Source organism: Triticum aestivum, chromosome 3B, assembly GCF_018294505.1.
Source record: "Triticum aestivum cultivar Chinese Spring chromosome 3B, IWGSC CS RefSeq v2.1, whole genome shotgun sequence".
Taxonomy (NCBI): domain Eukaryota; kingdom Viridiplantae; phylum Streptophyta; class Magnoliopsida; order Poales; family Poaceae; genus Triticum; species Triticum aestivum.
The window spans coordinates 550962416-550985625 of NC_057801.1; the positions used below are offsets into that span (position 1 = coordinate 550962416).

Consider the following 23210-nt stretch of genomic DNA (forward strand, 5'->3'; position numbering starts at 1 on the left):
TCCATGTCAAGGGAAGGATAACTCAAGAATGTCAGCACAGAATCTTCTTCATAAGCATTGCCTGTACTCTACATTTTGTAGAGAGTAATTATAGATATGATAATACTGGAAGGGATAGAGGATAATGAAGATAAGATGCAGATTGATGCTACATAATCAACTACCAATCCCTGGAAGTACAAGCGTTACAGGACAAAATGTACTGACAAGAGCAATGGGCTACACTTCTGCACTGGCATTGTCTGTATATTCTACTTGTTGGTAAGATTAAATATAGATCTGATCTTTTTTAGTAAATGGTGGGCGAGGGAGATAAGATGCAGAATGTTACACAATGAACCAATCCCTCTTCCCATAATACAAGAGTGTTTTGAACACTGGTGTACTGTACAAAATGTTCTTATATTATGGGATGAGGGAGTAGCTGTTAATGTAAGTACAGTGATAGACGATGTTCAGTCCTTACAAGAGGACTGCAGAGCTAAACCTCTTCAAAAGCATTGGGTTGATTCTAAATTTATGTAAGAGTCCATACGGATCTTATAATGACCACCAAATGGATGATTACGAGGCTAACATGTGCAGTGATGCTACATAATCAAACAGCTATGAAAGTAAGTATGGTCATGCAGGGCAAGAGGTACTCACAAGAGCAATGCAGTGTCCAGTATAGTTGTGAGATTCTGTGGTCCCTTGAGAATGAATGTTCTTCTGCTAACAGTTTTTGTACAAGTGAGACATTAAGGCAAATGCAGAAATGTAGTTCAAATTGTGATGTGATATCATAGACAGTACCTTACGCTGCAACCCATACCAATGTGTAACAAGATTATTCCAGTCACCGTCGGATAAATGTAGCACCGGAGACTTTACAGAAAATTTGTTTAGAGGCTTGCCATCGAAGTGCGCTTGCCTGAGGTAGGAACGATACTTCATCAATGAGTGCTTGAAAAGCGCAACCAACCCTTGCTCGTCTTCACTATCCAGTTTGCTCCTCGCCTATTTAAAAGAATGAAATCTTGTGTCTTCTGTCAGCAGAAACATATGCAATAATGACCATGAATAACATTAGTACATTACTTACGCGTAAGTTGCGGAGGAAGACTGGAAATTGTTCTGTGTCTGCAGTATAATCTTTCCATGAAGGAAAGCTGCGCACAAAGTTCCTGACAACAATATAAGCTTCATCTTCTAAACTGGGAAGAAATGGAATAGGGGTCCTATTTGCTGCAATTGGGGCTCTCTTTGGTTCGAAAAGGGATTTGGCAACTGGATTTGGTGTACTCTTTGTTGGAATGGGGGTTTTGTGTCGTAGAGCTGGTTCTATGTCAACTGGCATAATCATACTGTTTGCTGTAGTTGGGGTCTGCTGAGTTGGGGCATCAGAAATGACCAGTGTAGTAGGGCTAGAGTCTGCTAGAGTTGGGGTGTTTTGTGCTTCAGGTGATATTGCAACTACACCTAATGGGCTATTTGATTTATCAGGTGTCACTACCTTTTCCAAATACTTCGCTTGTGCTCCTCCACGATCAGCAATCGCCCTCTTCCTTTTAAACGTCTGATACACAAGAATAGCATTTGAATGGATAAATATGGTATGATGACAGATGGAATATGTACTGACTACTGAAAATGGATAGGCAGGGCGTATTCACATACACGATGTGTAAACTAAGCTAATGGCAGTTCAACAAAGTAGAAGCAATGCAAAGCATCAGTTGCAAGATATGTGCGACCAATGTAACCTTGGAAAGTTAGAGCAAGCACCTTGATGGGCGAATAAGATAGGGCATCTTCCTCTGACTCCTCCACTAGGGAGCTACATTGACTTAGGTCTCCCTCTAGCTCAGAATCATTGTTAGGATCATATTCTGAGCATGAATCTGTAGGTGGAGAGCGTTTGCATTGCATTGCATCCAGACTTGATTTCAGTCCCTTAATGCCAAGTTTGACAGCCATGGCATTGTTCTGCTTTATTCTTTTCATGCGCGCAAGCTCATAATCATTATGATGCTGTTCAGAATCTGAGATTCATGAAAACATAAAAAGTAGTCAGATTATCTATGGAATGCATTGCGGATTCAACTCAAAGAGTGTCTCCCTATAAACCCCTGCATATGCAAAGTTCACCCCCCAACCGTGCTGACCAGACCACACACAGAAATACAAACCCCTTATGTCTCTATAACAGGCAGACACACATTTCAAAACTGAAGTAGGAACATTAGAATCATATGAAATTCGTATTTGAACAAATAAACTAAGGAATTATGAGTGGCATAATGTTTAGCTTCAAGGGTGGAGTGTTGGTAGTGCGACACAAAGCAAGTAGGCAGATTGTATTCCATGTAAAAGATCGAAACCTATGTAAAAGCTGGAAATGACACTTTCTTTCTATACAATGCAGTGTTCGTTGCCCACACATGATGGAAGAGATCACATAGAGAAATACTATTCACTCATGTCTATGGTTCCAGTATTTAGAAACAGGGTGGTCCACCCTAAAAGAATATTGACAACAAATATGACAAGGCAAGCATAGATGTAGTGAATCAATCATTTACTTGTGAGCTTACTAGGACAAGTATGCAGAACTGTAACAGCAGTAACAGACCGTCCAAAATCTGAATCAAGATGTTTGTCTAGCACTTACTGTTTGCAACTAATCGACGTGAATAATTGGATATTATATCGAATGAGTAAGAAAGACAAGTAAAATTGTCAACAAACCTGGCTTGAAGTAGTAATCTGGGTCAATGTCACTACGACCAACAATCCAAAATGACTAGTGTCTGTTCGAGGGCTGGAATTTTGAAAACCCTGTGAACTTTAGAGGTACTAAAGATTAACGAAATACATCTAAACCATTAAGTATAGGTAGCACTGAGCACACGATAAACTCTAAAGACAGTCTTGCCTAATGAGTAATGAATCAATTAGAAAATGGGTGATGAGGAGTGGCTGCTAGGTGTTGAGGACGTATCTCAGGATAAATCGGGTTGGCTTGGTGGGTGCTGCACGCCTGAGCCCTGGACGGACTGGGAAGGTAGGCACGGTGGTGCGCCCGGGCAGCGGTGACACTATTGGGCGAGCGGCTCCTGACCTCCTGTTAGTCTGGCCTCTCCTCCTAGAGTCATGCCGTCCGGGGACGACAAGTCGTCGGCGAGGCAGGCGGCTGAGGGCGAGTAGAGATCGGAAGCGCGCAGCAGAATAGAGGGGAATCGGGGCCTGGGACGACCCAAAATCCCAAGGAGGGCCGGCCCACCATGGGCACCCTGTAGAGATACACACCCGAGCAGTGAACATGCATTTTCGAAACTAATTTAGGAACATTTAGCTGACCAATTAAACAACTCTGTTTTAATAATATCAGATTCATATTTGAACAACTAAGCTTGTTTAGCTTGATGGGTGGAGCAGTGCTATTATGACACGAAGCACATATTCTGATCGTATAATGGTCATAAAAGGGGGAAACTCTAAGCATATTATTTTTAGCAAGATAGGGTTTCCCATCCGATTTGTATTAAAGAAACCACCACGGAACCAACATGATCAACTAAACCCGAAGCATGATCAATTGAACCTATTATGACTGTGCCATGGCAGATTTGAAGCTGCAAACTGGAGAAATGATATTTAGCATCCATTGTTTCCTTAGAACTAAAACCTAAATTCTAAGAGCTGAAAAGGAAGTAGAGTAACCAAGTTAAGATCTATTTTCTGGTTGAGATCAAAAAGTTGAGGAGATATGAAGTACCCCCTCTCTTGCGGCGTCGTGTAGGCATCGGGGGTGCGATGGCTGTCGGTGGCGTTGAAGCAGATCTGGGACGGTAGACGGGTGCATCGAGGGATAAGTCCTGTTGCGGTGGAAGAGAAGGTCGTGTGAGCAGCCCCGGCAAAGAGGATGACGGCGCCGATGAAGTGAGAGGACGCGATGCAAGGCTATTGGTCAGTCGATGTGGAGGAGAAACGTCCATCTCTAGAGTGGACGACGCGGTCTTGGTAGGCGCTCCGACATGGTGGAGGACGGTGGCAATGGATGTGGTGGAGGACAACGGCGATGGATGGGGTGGAGGACGGTGGCGATGGATGGGGTGGCGGGCGGAGGCTGGTGTGAGGATGGTGTTCTAGCGCGGACGGTGTATAAATGGGAAAATGGAGGGAGAGGTACGGGGAACCATGTTTTGGGACGAGCATGTCTGAAATATGGGAAAGTTACGAACTTAGCCCCCATTTAAAATTTGTACGTCTCATTGGTTGGAGATAGGACGGTAATCTCGCATCTCGCCAATATTTGCCTAGAGCGATTTCGGGCGACGAGAGGGTGGTTGGCACCCATGGTTGGCGCCCACGGTGTATGAACGGAGCTGAAAGGTAGGGCAGTTGTGTCACGTCTGAGTGAAGTTACAAACCTGCCCCTATTGAAAATATTTGCCTACATCGATTTCGGCCGAGTCGAGTTTGTTTTGCCGCCCACCGTGTATGAATGGGGAATGGAGGGAGAAACAGAGGTCTTTCGGACGAGCTTGAATCAAATGTGTTTTGCCGCCCATGTTTGACGCCCACCGTGTCGGAATGGGCTCAGAGGCGGTCGTGTCACGTCTAATTGAAGTTACTAACCTACCCCTATTTAGAGCAGTGGAAATCGGGCCGATGGATTGTCCGTGTAATGGGTAGACAGTAATTTCCATCTCCCAAACACTTGGCTTCGGGCAGCCGACGTGGGAGTGGACATTTTGCCGCTTCTTTCGAATTTTGGGACAATAAGCATCCACGTTTACCCTGGCAACTAAATTCGAATCCATTTTGTATTCCTATATGAATCTTTATAAATCATTCTATGTGTTTTTATATATCTTCAAAAGGACGACAAAGATGTATTCCACTGTCATATATGAATATGGTTTACAAATGCCGATACTCAAATTCAGAAGCTAGAATCCAGTTTAAGGTGAATTCGAATATTTGGAACACTTCATGTCCAACTCAAATGTCACACGCAGCATAATGTGTACTCCCATTTAGATATGTACACAAGCGATGTATCAAGATTCAAATACCGAGTCAATCAACCAAGAATGTACAGAACTAACAGACATATAAACACTTATAGAGTATATGGATCAATAATATCAACTAACATACATAAGCCAGGCCGCTGTACTTTTTTTGGCTACAACAACATCCTTTTTTAGCCAGCATCTTGGCCCTTTCCGATGCGTGCCACTTATGGTCCATCTATACTACTACTATTGCTGAATGCACATTCAGCCCGATTGGCATATTTGTAGGTCTGGCACAGCAATCCAAATGAAATGTCTCCGAGTCTTATCAATTAATACAGACTTGTGCTCAAATAAAATTACAAACCAAAAAACAAAAAAAAACAATTATTACATGATCTCTAAAACAAATGGTTTGATTGATTACATGAACAGACAACACAAAGGTTATTCAACGATGGAAAGAACATTTCACCTATGATTTACCAAGTAGGAATTTAATTTCCTTTTTTCCTTCAGGACCTTAACAATCTGGTCAGTCTCAGCTTGCTTCGTTTTGAAATCCACCAAATATTTAATGGTTGTCTTGAGTACTGCTTGTGATTGTGCTGTTTGCTTCCTCAACATGTCAACTTCATCTCTAAGTGCAGAAGCAGAATCTCTTTCTACCACTAGTTTAGCCTCTAGAGCATCAGCAGTTGGCAATTCATAATGCACGATTGGGCCGGTGCCACTGCTGTGGGATGATGCAACGTCCATGGGGACCTCGCTCTTTGATCTTGGGCTAACCTGTTTTGCCATTAAAGTTCCGATTGGATTCAGAAAAGTTGAAGTTAGCAAAACATCTCAACTGGGAGTTATAACAGCAAACCAGTTAAACAAACAAGGAATTAAAGAGTTTCAATTGGATGCTGAAAAGTAGTTATTAACATCATTGTAACCCGCTGTTGCAGCAGCAAAGCAGTTAAACAAACAAGTAGATATTTAAGTTAAGGCAAACAGGTAATTCTTAACAGTAAGTATCAAACACATAGATAGGCGCAGTCTACAATATGATTAACAGGCTGTGGCATTATGTAATCAGTAGCAAACTAAATTAAGCCAAGCAACGTAATTGAACAATTTTGCAATAAGTGGCTAACTAAAATTCCGAGAAGCAGGTAACTGAACTTATGCTAGTTCTTTGTACAGGCACACTGCAACTTCTTTTTCGCTTACAAGGTTGTACGAAGGAGTCCATGGCATCAATTGCTTGGATACGCAGTCCCAATACTTCTTTCTTCCCACACTGCATTGGTAAGTCGAATGGTTAATCTGGTAAGATGGTGCGTCCTTGATATGTTATATGAGGACGTGTAGTCAGACTAGTTGTAGCCACACACATCACACTGGCTTTTACTGTATATTTCATGCGATTACTTTTGGCATATCGAGATCTAAGCAATCTACAATAGGATGAAAAGACTGGCATCCTTCACATTATTGGCGAACTCAGTTCATAGAAACAAGCAATTCAACCATTCTGTGGGTAAATCAAAAGCGCCACTGGAATATTTTTCACTACCCAATCATACACGCAAAAAGGGGCGACGCCACCATAGGGGCTGGTATGGGCGGCCGCCTCAGGTGGCTGGAAAGTGTGCACCTAGTTTGAGTCGTCCAGGTTGGCCCAGCTAGTTTTGTTCGTCCCAACGCACGAGCAGGCAATGTAAAAAATGAAGAAAAATGTTTCAATTTGGATGGGCCAATAACATAAGTGCAAGGCAGGCCCTATAGCAGGCTCGCGGCCCAAACGAGCGCCTCCCATATCGATCGACAGCAGGAAAAATCCCAATTCATTCGCTCCAGCCTCCAGTCTGGTTCGCTCCTAACCTAGCCGCCGCTGGACAGACCGACACAACACTTCCTCGCGCCCTCGTTGGAGGGCGGTCGCCGGGCTTCAAGCGAACGGAAGGACAAGAAGATGAAGATCCAACCCTGGGTGTAGCCTGCGTGGGAGGCAGCGGCGGCAGCACGGGCATGGCATCGAGCTTGCGCAAACGGACAGTCGCAGCTTGCAAGAGTAGCATGCGCAACGAGCAGGTACATCACATCCCTGATTATATCTAATTCAACTCTTCAATTTCTGGCCAATAGTTAAACCTGACGGTGTTGTAAAACTGCTTGTATGTAGGGAATCTATGAGAAAATGAAACCAATTTCTACTTATTTTATAACTCCCCCAATCAATACTGAACTGACTGAATCTGATGTATCTAATCAAGTTTCCGGTGCAAACATACAAGCTCATGTTGTTCTTGAGCCTGAAGTGTCTAATGAACAGACTGCTAATGAAGGATTTGATGCAAACATTTTACATGCTCCTGGTGATGAACATATAGTGTCTAATGAGGGATCTAATGCAAGCATTTTGCAAGCTCATTGAAGGATTTAGTGTCTAATGATGATCTGCTATGTTGAGAGAGACAGAGATTTGCAGGCATTGATGACAAGCAAATTATAGTGCATTTTCATAGCTTGAGGAAACGTCGAGGCCATCTACCAGAAAGTCCCCGTATCATGACAACATAGCATAAATACTTTTCTAATCTGTTGTTTGAAACTATTGGCATACTTGTGCAGGATAGATATATTGATATGCAGTTTGCGCACTGGTTATAGGTGCAATTACACTTCGATATTTTCAGCCAGAGAACGAATAATTCAAGCAGGTACAGACCATGTTTGTAGTCCTTGTACACCATGTTGCATTTTGTGTTTTTTGGTGCTTGCATCATTTAGTGTTTATAATCTGAACTACTTTGGATCATTAGCTGGTTTTCAAAGTGCATGTAGCTTCACATTTCTCAAGTTATGTTGATTTCCGGAGTGCAAGTGCCTTCGTATTTTTTAAGTTAAATGTTCGCCCCTGGTAACTTGAATTCGTGGATCCGCCACTGCACACAAATCATACACGAATGCCAGTACGAATTAAATGAAATGCAGGGACTTACGCTAGCTCGTTGTACAGGCTCACTGCAGCTCTGCTTGCGCTTGGGATGTTCCATGTACAAGTCCATGTTACCACTTGCTTGGATGTGCAGGCCTTGTGCTCCTTGCATCCCCCTCTGCATTTTTGACACGGCGAATGGTTGATCAAATAAGAGGAATCGACCTTGATGTTGTACCGGAGGACAGATACTTACAAGGTTATACGGGTGTGCAGGATGTGTACCAGATCCCGTAGCACCGTCATGCTTCGCTAAAAAATGGATTTGCTTGTTTCAGATGATATCTCCAGAAGAAATAAGAGTTAAAGTCAGAGTTGCATAGGCGTGTAAGCTAAGAGAGCAGTGAAAGGATATCCAAACATCGTCGGAACAGTGCACAAGGGAGTGATGTGTGGATACCTAGTTCGGGCCGGCGTTTGGGCATGCTCGCCTAGCTAGAGTGCGGGTCACTTTAGAGCCGTTGAGGGTGATGCGCTGGCGTTGGCTGGCCGCGCACGGATGCAGATCTTGAGTGGCAGCGGAGCGCTACGATGCGGTGGACGAGACCGTTGGTGAAGCCCCAACGGCCTTGGGGGGCAGAGATACGATGATGTGCTCGGTGAAGTAGCCCTGGTGAGCTAGGAGACAGCGTCGGTGAAGCGCACCTGATGTGATGGAAGTTGGTGTCTGTGAGGCACGTCGGTTGCGCGGCCGACGTTGTCGGTGGACCACCCGGTGCGGTGGACGAGGGGTAGATGGGGTAGCTCCGGTGCGGTGGTGAAGCGCGACCGTCGCCTTCGTCGTTGTTGTTCGGCACAGAGGTGGGGAAAGAGACAAGATGAGGGGCGATTTGAACTTTGCTTGGGTTGGCGGCGAATTAGGGATTTGAGCAATCTGGGCGCGGAAGGGGACGATGGAGAAGAGAGATTTTGTAGGGCTGGAATTGGGGCCGCCAGATATTTCAATCCGAAACATGGAAGCGTGAACTTATTTTGTCGTCGTCCTTTTTTTGGGGGGGTGGGGGGTGGGGGTGCGGGGAGTGGGGGAGGGAGGGGGTGGGTGGCTAGGTGCTACGCGTCCGTCCAACACACGCGACCACCCTGACAGGACTATGCTTCGGGCCTTAAGGTACCTGCCTTTGTGTCCATGACATGTGGGCCCAACAGGTGGCTGGCCCACATGTCAGTGACCCAAAGGTAGGTGCCTTTAAGGCACCGAAGCAGCATCCACCCTGATACGACCCTGGTCTGCGTGGTGCGCCTACATTTGAGAATGCAAACGAATCTATATGTATTACCATGCCCATGTTTTCCTTGCAATAATTAGTCATTCGAAACGAGATACTCCCTCCGTTCACTTTTGTAAGTCGTTTCAGACAACTTAAAATGAACTATTTTGCACATTGTCTGAAATGTCTTCAAGGTCTTATAAAAGTGAACAGAGGGAGTAGTATAAATTAATTAATGATGAGTTATTTGAAAAAAAATCGAAACGGTATCCACGGTATCCACGCTAATGTGGATTAGAGTGTGTGTCACATAATTAGTTATTTGAATTAGAGTGTGTGTCACGTAGCGATCTCCAAATCTAACGTGGATTTCGCATTTCACTGTATCCATGCTACTTTTTAAATACAAATTCATATGTATATGATGAACACCATGGTAGTGAGAAAACTTTTGGATGGATTCAAACATATGACCTACAAAAAAGCACAAAAAATTGAGTCAATGTCAACTTTTCGAAACTTAGTATGGCATGAATTCGAAATAATTACCCGTATGCAAGGTACTCAGTTCAAATCTTACAATGTACACCGAATTGAAACATCGTTATTAAGTCTCGTACTATGTACATTCAAATGTTGTTTTTAGCCCCGCCCCCCCGCACACACCCTACATACTTCCTATATCGGTCAATCTTCCTCTCCTAACCACCTTAGGAAGCTATCGGTTTCCAACACATGTTCATTCTTTCTCTCCATGTTTCAATCTCTAAGTCTGTGAACTACACAACCCCTGTACCTCACACACCTGCCATTGCACCCCATGCCGAGCTCTCTCTCTCTCCCTCTCCCTCTCACCCTCTCGCGCTAAATACATGCATTGCCTATCTAGCCCCCCAACCTCTCGTGAGCACGCACACACGTTGCCTATCTAGGTCACTCCCTCGAGACTGTCTCACTCTTTATTTCGCACGATGGGCCACACTCACTCAATCTCGCTCTCTTTATATGAGTCTCGTTTAACCTCATTTTCTCTCTCACACACAAATGATATATCTCCTTGTTTGGGCCTCGATCGACACACTCTATACTCTCTCACGCAGATTGACTATCCAGGTCAGTCCATCCAAGCCGCCCCCACTCTTTCGACCTCATGGCGAGCCACGCTCACTCAATCTCTCTCTCTCTCTCTCACTCGCTCTCTCTCTCTCTCTCTATCTCTTTCTCTCTCTCTCTCTCTATCTCTCTCTCTCTCTCTTTGTATGTCTTGATTTACCTCGCTCTTTCTCGGACAAAAACGATATATCACCATGTTTGAGCCTAATTCAACCTATTCACATTGTATACTCTCTCACGCACATTGTCTATCTAGGCCACTCTCTCCAACCCGTCTCACTCTTTCGATCGCACGCCAACCCTATGTGATCAATTGACCTTGCTTCCTCCCACACACAAAATATATCTACACGTCTGTGACTGGATCATCTCTCAAGGTCTATCTTACAGCCCTCACCCTTGCCAAAAGCTCAATCGGACAATATCTGTCCAGAGCATATATATCTGTTTAATGAATGTCGGACCACACTCACTTTGTCTCTCTATCTATATGTCTCTCGATTGACCTCGCTTTCTCACACCGTATCTTCCATGCATTGAAGGTACCTCTCCATCCCTCGCAAAGCTGGAGCTATTTACATTGCAAGGGGCACTCCAACCTTGGATTAATTTGTGTAGGCATTTATTCCGGTCGGTTTATATTATATTTTGGTAGCATTTGGCCCACAACTACTCCAAACACCGTTGCAACCTCCGCAACTCCCTAGTTGATTTCCCTCTGGCTCGGTCATTGCTCTCTCGCACGTCCTTTCTCGCCTTCAACGTTCGCACCATGGTATTATTGCAAAAAACTCTGTTCTTCTCTTTAATTATTATAAATAAGCTACAAAACTACACACGGATAGTCCACTTGGAATGGAACAAATTTCGACCCACAAATTAAAGTGCTACAAACTACACACTGAGGGGCCCACATGTCATGAAACAAATTTGGACCCATATACCAATTAAAAAATTAAGGATGAGGATCGAACATGCGACCGGGCCTTAAAGCCGCACACCAATAGGAAACATACGTAGAACAACAATGTTTGTTGTACCCCCCTTTGTTCACATAATGTTTTTATATTACCACAGGCTATTTAATGGATAACATGTAATATTATTTACTATTCGCCTTCACTTACTGGTGCGTTCCATGTGTGCTCTCTCTCTCTCCTTCCCTTCTGCGTTTAGATGCACGGGCAAACACGATGAACTCACGGGCGATGTTGCCGTTGACCATATCTGGACGCGTTCACCAGTTACGGCACCAGTTTCATTTACTAGCAGCACTAGTCAGTGTGTACGTGCAATGCACGTTAATTTGGAAGTATATTAAGTGCATGCGGATATTAAGTAGGATATTATTTGCGTATTATTATGTGATTAGCACTATTTTTGGCATGAAATTAACTGCACGCTAAACATATTGAGCGCTCGACATCGAAGCAATCTAGGTCATTGGATGACAAGGAATACATGTGGCTTGATGACGTTTTATATTTAATTTGATACGGCTCTAGCAGAACATTCAATAGATCAAACCATAGATTTCATTCAGTTTGACTCCGACTTTAAATTATACGATGATCGATATAAAATAAACGGAAATGATAAACGTTCAGATTTTAAGCATGGCAATCCGAACGTTTTCATGGCAAATTTAGATTATGCGGCGGTGGTAGCGGCGTCTTGCGGTGGGAAGCGGCTCCTCTGTCGTGCTCTGTGTGTCGTCGGGCCACTGACCGACGGCGAAGGCGGCGTCTTGCGCCGTTGTTGGCGTACTCCTTGACGTTGGCCTAGCTTCAAGGAAGGCCAAAATGTTCTCGACTTCAGAGCGAGTCAACTGGCGGGAGGAGGCGACTGGCGTTGGTGCAAGGAAGCGGTCGACGGCGGCCATACATGCCACTGAGGGGGGCACTGGCACCTGCGCGGGGACAAGCGCTGTCAACGGCATGGCAGTGACATTCCTGTGCATGGGCACCGGCAGGGGCGTGCGCGTTAGTGCACGCACAGGCGCATGCGTTGGTAGGTGCACAGGCACCGGCACGGGCGTGCGCGTCAGCGCACGCGCCGGCGCATGCGTTGGCAGGTGCACGGGCGCGTGAAAGTCGGGGGGGGGGACTGAGGGAGTCCTAGATTAGGGGGTATCCGAACAGCCGTACTATATACTTTGGCCGGACTATTGGACTGTGAAGATACAAGACTCAAGACTTCGTCCCGTGTCCGTATGGGACTCTCCTTTGCGTGGAAGACAAGCTTGGCGATCCAGATATTATATTTCCTTCTTTGTAACCGACTGCATGTAAACCCTAGCCCTCTCCGGTGTCTATATAAACCGGAAAGTTTAGTCCTTAGAGACAAAATCATAATCATCATAGGCTTGCTTCTAGGGTTTAGCCTCTACGATCTCGTGGTAGATCAACTCTTGTAACACTCATATCATCAATATCAATCAAGCAGGAAGTAGGGTTTTACCTCCATCGAGAGGGCCTGAACCTGGGTAAACATTGTGTCCCTTGCCTCCTGTTACCATTAGCCTTAGATGCACAGATCAGGACCCCCTACCCAAGATCCGCCGGTTTTGACACCGACATTGGTGCTTTCATTGAGAGTTCCTCTGTGTCGTTGCTGCAAGGTTCGGAAACCTAAACTACAGGCCGATATCCGTGGAGACTTGATCTTCAATGGATTCGGGCCTATGCCAGGAGCGCGGGACAGTCACGATGAGCACGGCTTAGACTTGCTGTCGGACAATGCTCGAGATATCGCCCCTGCAGGAGCCCCGGACCTAAATTCGGGGCAGGTGGCGTCGCCCGAGGACGGGTGGATGGACCCCGCCCTAGAGGCTGCACCCTTATCAGCGATAGAGCCGAACACAGACTTCACCCCAAGGAAGCCTGTGACTCCAGACCCCCGGACTCGTATCCGGTTGTAGGTTCCAGTTTGCGCACCCCCGTGCCCGCCGAATCTAGTTGGGCCCCGGTAATGGATTTCACTGCTGCGGATATTTTCCAGCACTCGCCCTTTGGCGACATGCTAAACTCGTTAAAATCTCTCTCTTTGTCAGGAGACTCTTGGACGAACTATGTCCGGCTCGAGTGGGAAGCTGGCGACGAGGGAATTCATTGCCCACCCACCACCCACTTCATAGCCACGGTCGATGATTTGACCGGCGTGCTTGATTTCGACTCCGAAGACATCGGCGGTATGGACGACGATGTGGGAGAAGAACAGGAACCACCACCCACGGGGCGGTGGACAGCCACCTCTTCATATGATATATATATGGTGGATACTCCGAAAGAAACCAATGGCGAGGAGGCAAAGGAGGATAACCCCTCAAATAAGAAAGCAAAGCATGGGCGTCGACAGCGCCGCTCCAAGCCCGACCATAGCAATACCAGCACTGGAGACGAAAACAATCTGGACGGTGCCGAAGATGAATACAACCCCGATCAGCCTGCCTTCGAGCAGGCCGAGCCAGAAGACGGGCAGGTCATCCAAGATGAACAGGCGACGGACGGATATCCAGAGGAGGACAACTACATGCCCCCCTTCGAAGATGAGATTAGCCTCGGCGACGACGATTTTGGCGTACCTGAGGACCCCGTAGAGCAGGAGCGATTCAAGCACCGGCTTGTCACCACTGCGAGGAGCCTGAAAAAGAAGCAGCAGCAGCTCCAAGCTGATCAACACCTGCTCACAGACAGATGGACAGAAGTCCTGTCAGCCGAGGAATATGGACTCGAGCGCCACACGGCTGACCGTCCACCTCATAGCCGGGATAAAATGACATATCAGCTCGAATACTAGCCCGCACCCCCACGCCAGTTCACTACGGCCCGGGGCAATACGCAGGACATGTGAGACATATTGGAAAACAATGCAGGATAACCAAGATCGATCTACAAATCATGGGGGCGCGCCACAGCACATGACGATGACTGTCATGCCGGATACACTAACAATAAATCAGGCCAGGCCGAACACAACCGACCAGACTTAGTCGGACTGCATCGCGACATAGCCCGGCATAGAGGTGCCGCACACCCCCTTTGCTTCACTAACGAAGTGATGAATCATGAATTTCTAGAAGGGTTCAAACCCGTAAACATTGAATCATATGATGGCACAACGGACCCTGCAGTTTGGATCAAAGATTTCCTTCTCCACATTCATATGGCCCGCGGAGACGATCTACATGCCATCAAGTATCTTCCCCTTAATCTCAAAGGACCAGCCAGGCACTGGCTCAATAGCTTGCCGGCAAATTCCATTGGCAGTTGGGAAAACCTGGAGGACGCTTTCCTCGACAACTTCCAGGGCACATACGTGCGACCACCGGATGCTGATGACTTGAGCCACATCGCCCAACAGCCCGGAGAGTCAGCCAGAAAATTCTAGACTCGGTTCTTACTAAAAACAACCAAATTGTCGATTGTCCGGATGCCGAAGCCCTGACAGCCTTTAAGCATAATATACACGGCGAGTGGCTCGCCCGGCACCTCGGCCAGGAAAAACCAAAATCCATGGCGGCCCTCACGACACTCATGACACGCTTTTGCGCAGGCGAGGATAGCTGGTTGGCTCGCAGCAGCACCACGCTAATAAACTCCGGCACTTCAGACGTCCGCGACAATAACGGCAAGCCACGACACAACAGACATAAGCATCGGAACAATGGCGACAACGCTGAAGACATGGCAGTCAACACCGGATTCAGTGGATCAAAATCCGGTCAGCGGAAAAAGCCGTTCAAAAGAAACAATCAGGGACCGTCCAGTCTGGACCGCATACTTGATCGCTCATGCCAAATTCACGGCACCCCAGATAAGCCAGCAAATCACACTAATAGAGACTGCTGGGTATTCAAGCAAGCCAGCAAGATAAATGCTGAGAACAAGGACAAGGGGTTGCACATCAACGATGAAAAAGAGCCCCGCGTCCGAACATGGGGGACAGAAGAAATTTCCTCCACATGTGAAAACGGTCAATATGACCTACGCCACCCACATCCCCAAACGGGAACGCAAGCTAGCACTACGAGACGTCTATGCGATGGAGCCAGTCGCCCCAAAATTTAACCCATGGTCAGCCTGTCCAATCACCTTTGATCGTAGGGATCACCCTACCAGCATCCGTCACGGCGGTTCGGCCGCATTGGTTCTAGATCCAATCATTGATGGGTTTCACCTTAGCGAGTCCTTATGGATGGCGGCAGCAGCCTGAACCTGCTTTATCAGGACACAGTGCGCAAAATGGGCATTGAACCTTCAAGGATCAAGCTCACGAAAACTACCTTTAAAGGTGTAATTCTAGGGGTAGAGGCCCGTTGCACGGGCTCCATAACACTGGAGGTGGTCTTCGGATCTCCGGATAACTTCTGAAGCGAGGAGTTAATCTTCGACATTGTCCCTTTCTATAGCGGTTATCATGCACTACTTGGACGAACCGCATTCGCTCGATTCAATGCGGTACCACACTATGCATACCTTAAGCTCAAGATGCCAGGACCTTGCAGGGTCATAATAGTCAACGGAAACATGGACTGCTCTTTCCGTACAGAAGAGCATACTGTAGCCCTCGCGGCAGAAGTACAAAGCATCTTCCTCCGGCAAACCACCAATCCGGTGACAACAACTCCGAACACCGTCAAGCGAGTCCGAAGTACCCCGCAACAGGATCGTCAAGCACTCCAACAGCGCGACTAGCAGTCCGGCCTCTGCTCCAGCCCCATTAAGGCAACATTTGTGCCGCGCGTACACAATTACACACTCGAAATACCATGGGCATAGGCGGAGGCGCAATAGTGGCACAGTCAACAGTGCAGTTCAGCAGCAACATACTTTAATAACCCCCTTTATCTTTCAGGACCCTGCTTTGGGGCGGCCTCTTCAGAAGAGCCGGATTATTGGACTTCGACAGGAGATAAATCCAAGGAGGCAAAAGGCGTCGCGCACAAAGGGAATACCTAGGTGGAATCTATTCACGATCGTTATACCTATTTTATATACCCATATGCGGCCCGCCCTTGGATAGGAGGTGTCAAATAGTCCTATTTAATTACCTCTGCTTAACGCATTCATTGTAAACATACCCTTAGACGTATTATACATCAATGAGAGATTATATACAGGGACAGCTTGTTATTCCCATCTGCACATTTTTTCTATAAATGTCTATTTACTATTGCATCCGTACACTTTGGTACGTATAGTTTGCCAGGGGCTTCTTATGGCGCCCCGTAATACAGCAAGACAAGTCTGAACACTTTAAATAGTGTGGCACCCCAAACTTATATCATTATATGCATCAGCTCCAAATCATGTCTTGGGTCAATAGTTGGGTTTGCCCGGCTCCCTTGTTTTGGTACCTTACATTCCGTTATATCGACTAAGGTAGCGCAGGGAGAACTACTGCGATTGTGTCCCGGTTCTTCCGAATGAGCACCTCAATAGAGAAAGCCGAAAACTGACCGGCATGATGTGGCGAGAGCTGGTCGCTGTTCGAGAGGTCTTAAAATCCTTCAAGATTTTTTCTGCTTTAGGCGAGGAATCGGCCTCGTCAGATTTAGGCGTGTATAGCGCCCCAATTTGGATTTCCAAATTCTAGGGGCTTCGCCGAAATTTAAAATACTAGACTTCTATGGCTAAGTGAAAGTTATAAAGCCGCATAGTCCGATTGCCTTGTTCACTGTGCCAAACACCTCCTTCAGGGACCAAAAATTTGGATAAAGAGTGTCTGGGTTTTTCCAGGAACACCCCGATACTAGTTATATGGGGGCGGAAGCCGATGACTGGCCTACTTTCAGAATTTTATAAACAGCCGCACAAAAGGTAATATTTTAAATAAAAAAGCGCTATATAGTGCAAGTAACTTCGTCTTCATATTACAAAAATGACATAAGTACATTCATTCCAAGATTGTGTCCTTGGTACATTCATCGGCCATGAGACGAGCGCCTTTCATAACGCCATCATAATATTTTTCCGGATAGCGATGCGCCTTGCCCTCCGGCGGTCCATCCTTCACCAGCTTCTCCGCGTCCAGCTTGCCCCAATGCACCTTTGCACGAGCAAAGGCTCGGCGGGCACCCTCAATGCAGAAGGATCGCTTGATCACTTCAAGCCGCGGACACGCATTCACCATCCACTTTATCAGGCCGAAGTAGCTGGCGGGCAAGGGCTCACCAGTCCACATCCGGACTATGAAATCCTTCATAGCCACTTTGTCCGCCTTGTGGAGTTCAACCAGTTGCTTTAGCTGGTCACTCAGAGGCGTCTCATGTTCGGCTCCAGCATACTGGGACCAGAACAACTTCTCCGTTGAGCTCCACTCCTCAGCATGGTAGAACTCTGCAGCATCAGATACGCTACATGGAAGATCTGCGAATGCCCCTGGAGAGCTTCGAATTCGGGTAAGTAAAAGAAACGCCTCCTCCACATGCTTGCTTTGCATAAAGAATGTCTTACCCGCTGCTATCTTCTTGGTCGCTTGGATTTCCTGCTAGGCCTTTTCGGCTTCAGCCTTGGCGTCTTTCATGCTCAAAAGGGCCTTCGCAAGCTCAGACTCCTTCGTCTTGAAGTCACGCTCCAAGGACTCAAACTTCTTGTCGAGCTCCTGGAGCTCTTGCTGTACCTCGCCTACCCTAGCATTTTTCTTTTCACACTCAATGCACTCCGTGGCCGCCTTGTTTTCGGCCTCGGATAGCGCTTTCTTCAGGGATGCCACTTCGGTTGTGGCCCCTATTACAAAGCCACGATGCTTTATCATTAGAATCACCAATTTTGTCTATTCTTTATGATATGTGAACGGGGTATCACTCACCTTTGTTCTCTTTGAGCTGCCTCTTCGTGAGGCCGAGCTCTCCCTGGGCCTGCTCCAGGTCCCATTTGAGTCCGGCGACCTCGGCCGTGCGGGCAGCAGTGGCAACCAGCACCGCCTGCATATTCACATAAGGCACCTAATATTAGAATCCTACGGATTAAAATTGACCCTCCGTTTGGCTTTTCGTTCCGAACACCAAAAAGAGTATCAGGGGCTACTACCTATCGGGTGATAATTTCACAGGTTTTTGATTACTTACCTCAAAGCTTGTTAGGAGGCTGGTGCATGCTTCGGTTAGTCCGCTCTTGGCGGACGCCTTCTGAATCACCGCACTCATAAGAGTACGGTGCTCTTCATCCATGGAAGCGCCGCAAAGCGCTTCCAGCTGACTATCCAGCGCCTCTGGCGTAACAAAAGTCATCGGCGCAGATGGCTCTCCCTCCTTAGTGAGGGGCTGCCTGCCCGAATCCGGAACCTTTAGAGGTTCTGGTACAGTGTCCGGCTGGGAGCCCGATTTGCTGCGGCTCCCATCGGCATGATCTGCAGGGATCTTGCGCCTCGTGTGCCTGGCGTCTGGGATTTTGCCTTGGGCGTCTCCAGAGTCACCTCCCCTTGCTCAGGGAGCCTTTTGGACAACACCTCTGTGTCATCCGCAGGCCGAGGGGATGTGGCTGTTGGGAGCGAATTCATCACCGAATCGCTCAAAGACCCATCCGAGGAAGATACCTCGGGATGGGCCCTAGCCGGACTGCATATGCGTGTTCGGCATTATAACAAACTATGAAACAAAGTCGCACTAAGGTACAATGGAAGTATGGATACTTACGATCTTACTAGGGGCTTCCCCCTGGGCAGCCACTCCTCCTCGCTGTAGGCGGCTGTGGTGGAATAATCCGGAAGGGACACCTTTCCCTTCTTGGGTGTCCTAGCCTCCCCCTCCGGGGCGGCTTTCCTTTTCTTCTCCTCCCCAGTGCGGGGAAGTGGCATTTCTTCATGATCCTCCCCGCCTCCGCGGGAGGAACCTGCCTCATCGTCCTCGAACGACAAGCCTATGCCGACCTTGCACCGGGGACCTTTCCTGGTCCCCTGGGCCGCCTTCTTAGACCCTTCGGCCTCCCCGGATGGGGCGACCCTTTGTTTCTCCTTCTCCTCCTCCCCTTCATGGGAGGAGTGTGCCTCGTCGTCTTCGGACGAGGCGTCCAGTGCGACCTTACGCCAGAGACCCTTCCTGGTCCCCGGGGCCTTCTTTTCGGCCTTCTTCTCTGGCACCTTATAGGGTGCCAGAACTAGCATCTCCGTCAAGAGAGCGGTCATTGGACCTTCTGGCAATGGAGCCGGACAGTCGATCCGCTCCGCCATCTCTACGTACTCCTGATTAAGTACACACGATGACTTGAGATTCCCCCATGAGTACATTGGGAAAACTGCATCTGGTGATGGTTAGAAAAACTCACCGGATGGGGGGGGGGGGGAGGGGCGTGCGGCGTGGAGTCCACTGTCCTCGGACGTGGGAGGAGGTGTTTTGGAGCCCTTGAACAACACCTTCCATGCGCCCTTGAGCTTCATGTCGTAGAGCTCTCGGAGTGTCTGGTGTTCGGCCGAGACGAACTCCCACAGATTAAAAGCTCGTCTTTGGCATGGAAGAATTCGTCGGACGAGCATGACCTGGACTATGTTGACAAGCTTGATGTTCTTGTCAATCATATTCTTGATGCTTTTCTATAGTCCGGTCAGCTCCGCAGCCTCGCCCCAGGCCAGGCCCTTCTTTTCCCATTGGTGAGCCGCATGGGAATTCCGGATCGGAATCCGGGGGCCGCCGCCCAGTTGGCGTCGCGTGGCTCGGTGATGTAGAACCACCCCGATTGCCACCCTTTCACGATCTCCGCAAAGGAGCCGTCAAGCCAGGTGACGTTGGGCATCTTGCCCATCATGGCACCTCCGCACTCCGCTTGCTGGCCGCTCACGATCTTCGGCTTCACGCAGAAGATTCATAGCCACAAGCCAAAGTGAGGCTTGATGCGAAGGAAGGCCTCACACACGATGATAAATGCCGAGATGTTGAGGACGAAATTTGGGTCTAGATTGTGGAAATCTAGCCTATAGTAGAACATGAGCCCGCGGACGAAGGGATGAAGTGGAAATCCCAGTCCACAGATGAAGTGGGAAAGGAACACGACCCTCTCGTGGGGTTCCAAAGTTGGAATGATCTGCCCTGCGTCCGGTAGCCGGTGCGCGATGTCTACGGCCAAGTATCCGGCCGCGCGGAGCTTCGTAATATGCTCCTCCTTCATGGTGGAGGCCACCCACTTGCCTCCTGCTCCGGACATGTTTGGCTATGCGGAGAAAGGTGTGAACTAGGGCGCTGGAGCTCGAGGATGCGAGAATGGATAAGCAGAAGAGGAAGAATGCGTGGGTGAAAATGGGGAAACCCTTATCCCTTGATAGAGGCGACGTGAGCGGTGTGCCTCCCCACTTGCCTGTTAAATATTGCTTATTTCCCAGGCGCCGTGATTGATGGTGCGGTTGGGTTACCCATGCCCGTATTGATGCGAATCTCGTGATAATGGGACATGATCTCTGCTTCGACAAGACATGCCGAGGAAACCGCCTCGCAATATGCGCTATGGCTGGTTGTGGGAAAATGGTTTGAATAATGACCCTTGCCTCCTGTTACCATTAGCCTTAGACGCACAGATCGGGACCCCCTACCCGAGATCTGCCGGTTTTGACACCGACAGGGACCTCGTGGAACCCCGTGGGGTCAAGCTCGGCAACAATGTGCGGCTCCCAGCCCATCAATGGCACGGGGATGGGCGCTGGCGCAGTCGGGGCGACGGGAGCCAGAACGGGAGCAGGGACAGGCGTGATGTCTTCCCGCAAGGCCAGTTCAAGCTCGTCCCAAAGCATCTTATGTTCTTGAGACTCCGGCTGGGTGTCTTCTTGAGGAAACTGGAAGACTAAGGGCAGACCATCGTGATGCGGTATGGCGTACGTTTAGGTCTGGCTAGTTGGAGGTAGATGACAGGAGAATCAGAGAGGAAGAGAGAAGATTGTAGCGATATCGGGTAGTGCAGGGTTGATTTTCAACTGCAGCGCCGGCGACATAAAAGCGGGAGTAGTTGGGACGAAGGTGGGCGGCGGAACCTGGTCAAAGGGCTCACCTCCCGGTGAGCCTGCACAGCAGTCTCCTTGCACGCCTCCCTGTCAGCCGGTGCAGCGGTCTGCTCGCACGCCTCCCGTCGACTCACATGCTTGCTCGGACTACACCTGCTGATGAGAAGCAGGGACTTGTGGCGGCACGTAAACGCCCATGGTTTCAATAGTGAAAGCGTTCGCCTTAACGTGATAGGTCTTTGTTCCGAAATACCTTGGCTCTTCATTTGTGCAACTTGTCATAAGCAGCTTGTCTCAAATTGAAGAAAATACTTACGAAGTAATATTTGTGCCATATCACGTGACCATGCTCAGTTTCAAGAATTTATGCTCACTTTTGGATTTTCTGAAATTTAAGATCCAGGATTCGAAACAATATCATAACCTGCAGCATGCAATAAATTTTCAAGCCGTACATCTGTCCTGTTTTTTTCTTAAGAAAGGATTTGGTCAAACATTTTTCTTAGTTAGACTTCAGATAAGTTATATATGTAGAGTAAAAGGATAATCCCTCCGTACCAGTGCATTGCCTGATATATTAACTCCAGTACTAGGAACAAACAAACGGGCTCAATTATGTGCTCATCCTGGTGTAGTAGTAGTAGGACTAGGCAATGGAGTTGACGGGTGACCTTGATGAGCGGCGACCGAGGGAATTGAACCATGCTCGGCACGGTAGGCAACGTTGTCTAGTTACTAAAGCATCCCTCTGTTGTTCATCGATAGTCATTATGGACCGGGGACATGAGGGAAATTTCCTAGGGCTGGGATTCTGGCCGCCAGATATTTCGACTGGAAATGCCGAGGCTCGATTGGTTGGTGTTGCCTAATGTGCGTACCACGCACGCCACCAAAGGACACGAGCCCGGTTTTTTATTTTTTTTATTTTTTTAGGATCAACACGAGCCAAGGTTTGGCTGGTACGCCGTTGGGTCCTACCATTCAAGAATATGAAAGGAACCTTTTAAATTGCTGAACGAATCTATGTGTATTACAATGCCCATATTTTCCTTGCAAATACTAATCTCAACGTGGTAACTGATTTATGACGAGTTGTTGAATTAGAGTGAGTTTTTGATATAGTGATCTCAACGTGGATTTCACATTTCATGGTATCTCTAGTAAGTTTTCCAATGCAAATTCAAATTTAAATTAAAGATGAACAATATGGAGGTGAGAAAACTTTGTATGTATCAAGCATAGACCACACACACACACAGAGAGAGAGAGAGAGACACGCAAGAACACAACAACAATCCAATAAGTATAGTGCATCTATTTTTCCAAACCATGCATGTATGACACGAATTCAAAAATACTCCTTCTACTCCTAAATATTAGTCTTTTAGAGAGTTCAACAAGTGACTACATACGGAGCAAAATGAGTGAATCTAGACTCTAAAATATGTCTATATACATCCATATGTGCCAGTCCTTTTGAAATCTCTAAAAAGAGTAATATTTAGGAATGAAGGGAGTAAAATGTAAGATATGCATGGTCCTCAGGTCAATATTTAAAATGAACATGAAACTGAAACATGAATATTAAGTCTAGTACTACAGTACATGCAAATGTTGTGTTTAGGCGGAGCTATGATTGTCGGGGGTCAACCCCTCGACCTTAGATAAAATTGTGGAGCTCTATTTAGGGTTGTTTAGATTATATTTGTCCCCACCCTCCCAACCACCGATTGGTTGTGCACCCCCCACCCCTCCTCCCCGGGAGAATATCATGTGCCCCCATACCTTAGATGCTATATGCCGATATGAGTTGCTTGGAGCTTGTAGATCTGTGATATAGCAGCTCACATGATGTGTCTTAATATTTTTACAGGAAACCTTGATGAGTTTGAGAATTGCACACAATTCATACAAAAACTACTCAGATGCCCTTGGATCCCATGTCCAATGACCTTGAAGCTCGTATCA

The 23210-nt window shown here is 47.4% G+C and overlaps 1 protein-coding gene across 1 annotated transcript in view; it reads right to left on the minus strand.

The window, feature by feature from the left end:
- LOC123067588 (putative cyclin-dependent kinase F-2) overlaps positions 1–14078 on the minus strand; it is a 62884-nt gene extending 48806 nt beyond the window's left edge. Inside the window, exons 1-2 of the mRNA XM_044490325.1 lie at positions 14067–14078; positions 13900–13958 (exon numbers count right to left, since the gene is read on the minus strand). Of these exons, the coding sequence (XP_044346260.1) occupies positions 13900–13958; positions 14067–14078 (71 nt within the window). The remainder of the gene's footprint in view (positions 1–13899; positions 13959–14066) is intronic.
- Positions 14079–23210: the final 9132 nt, after the last annotated feature.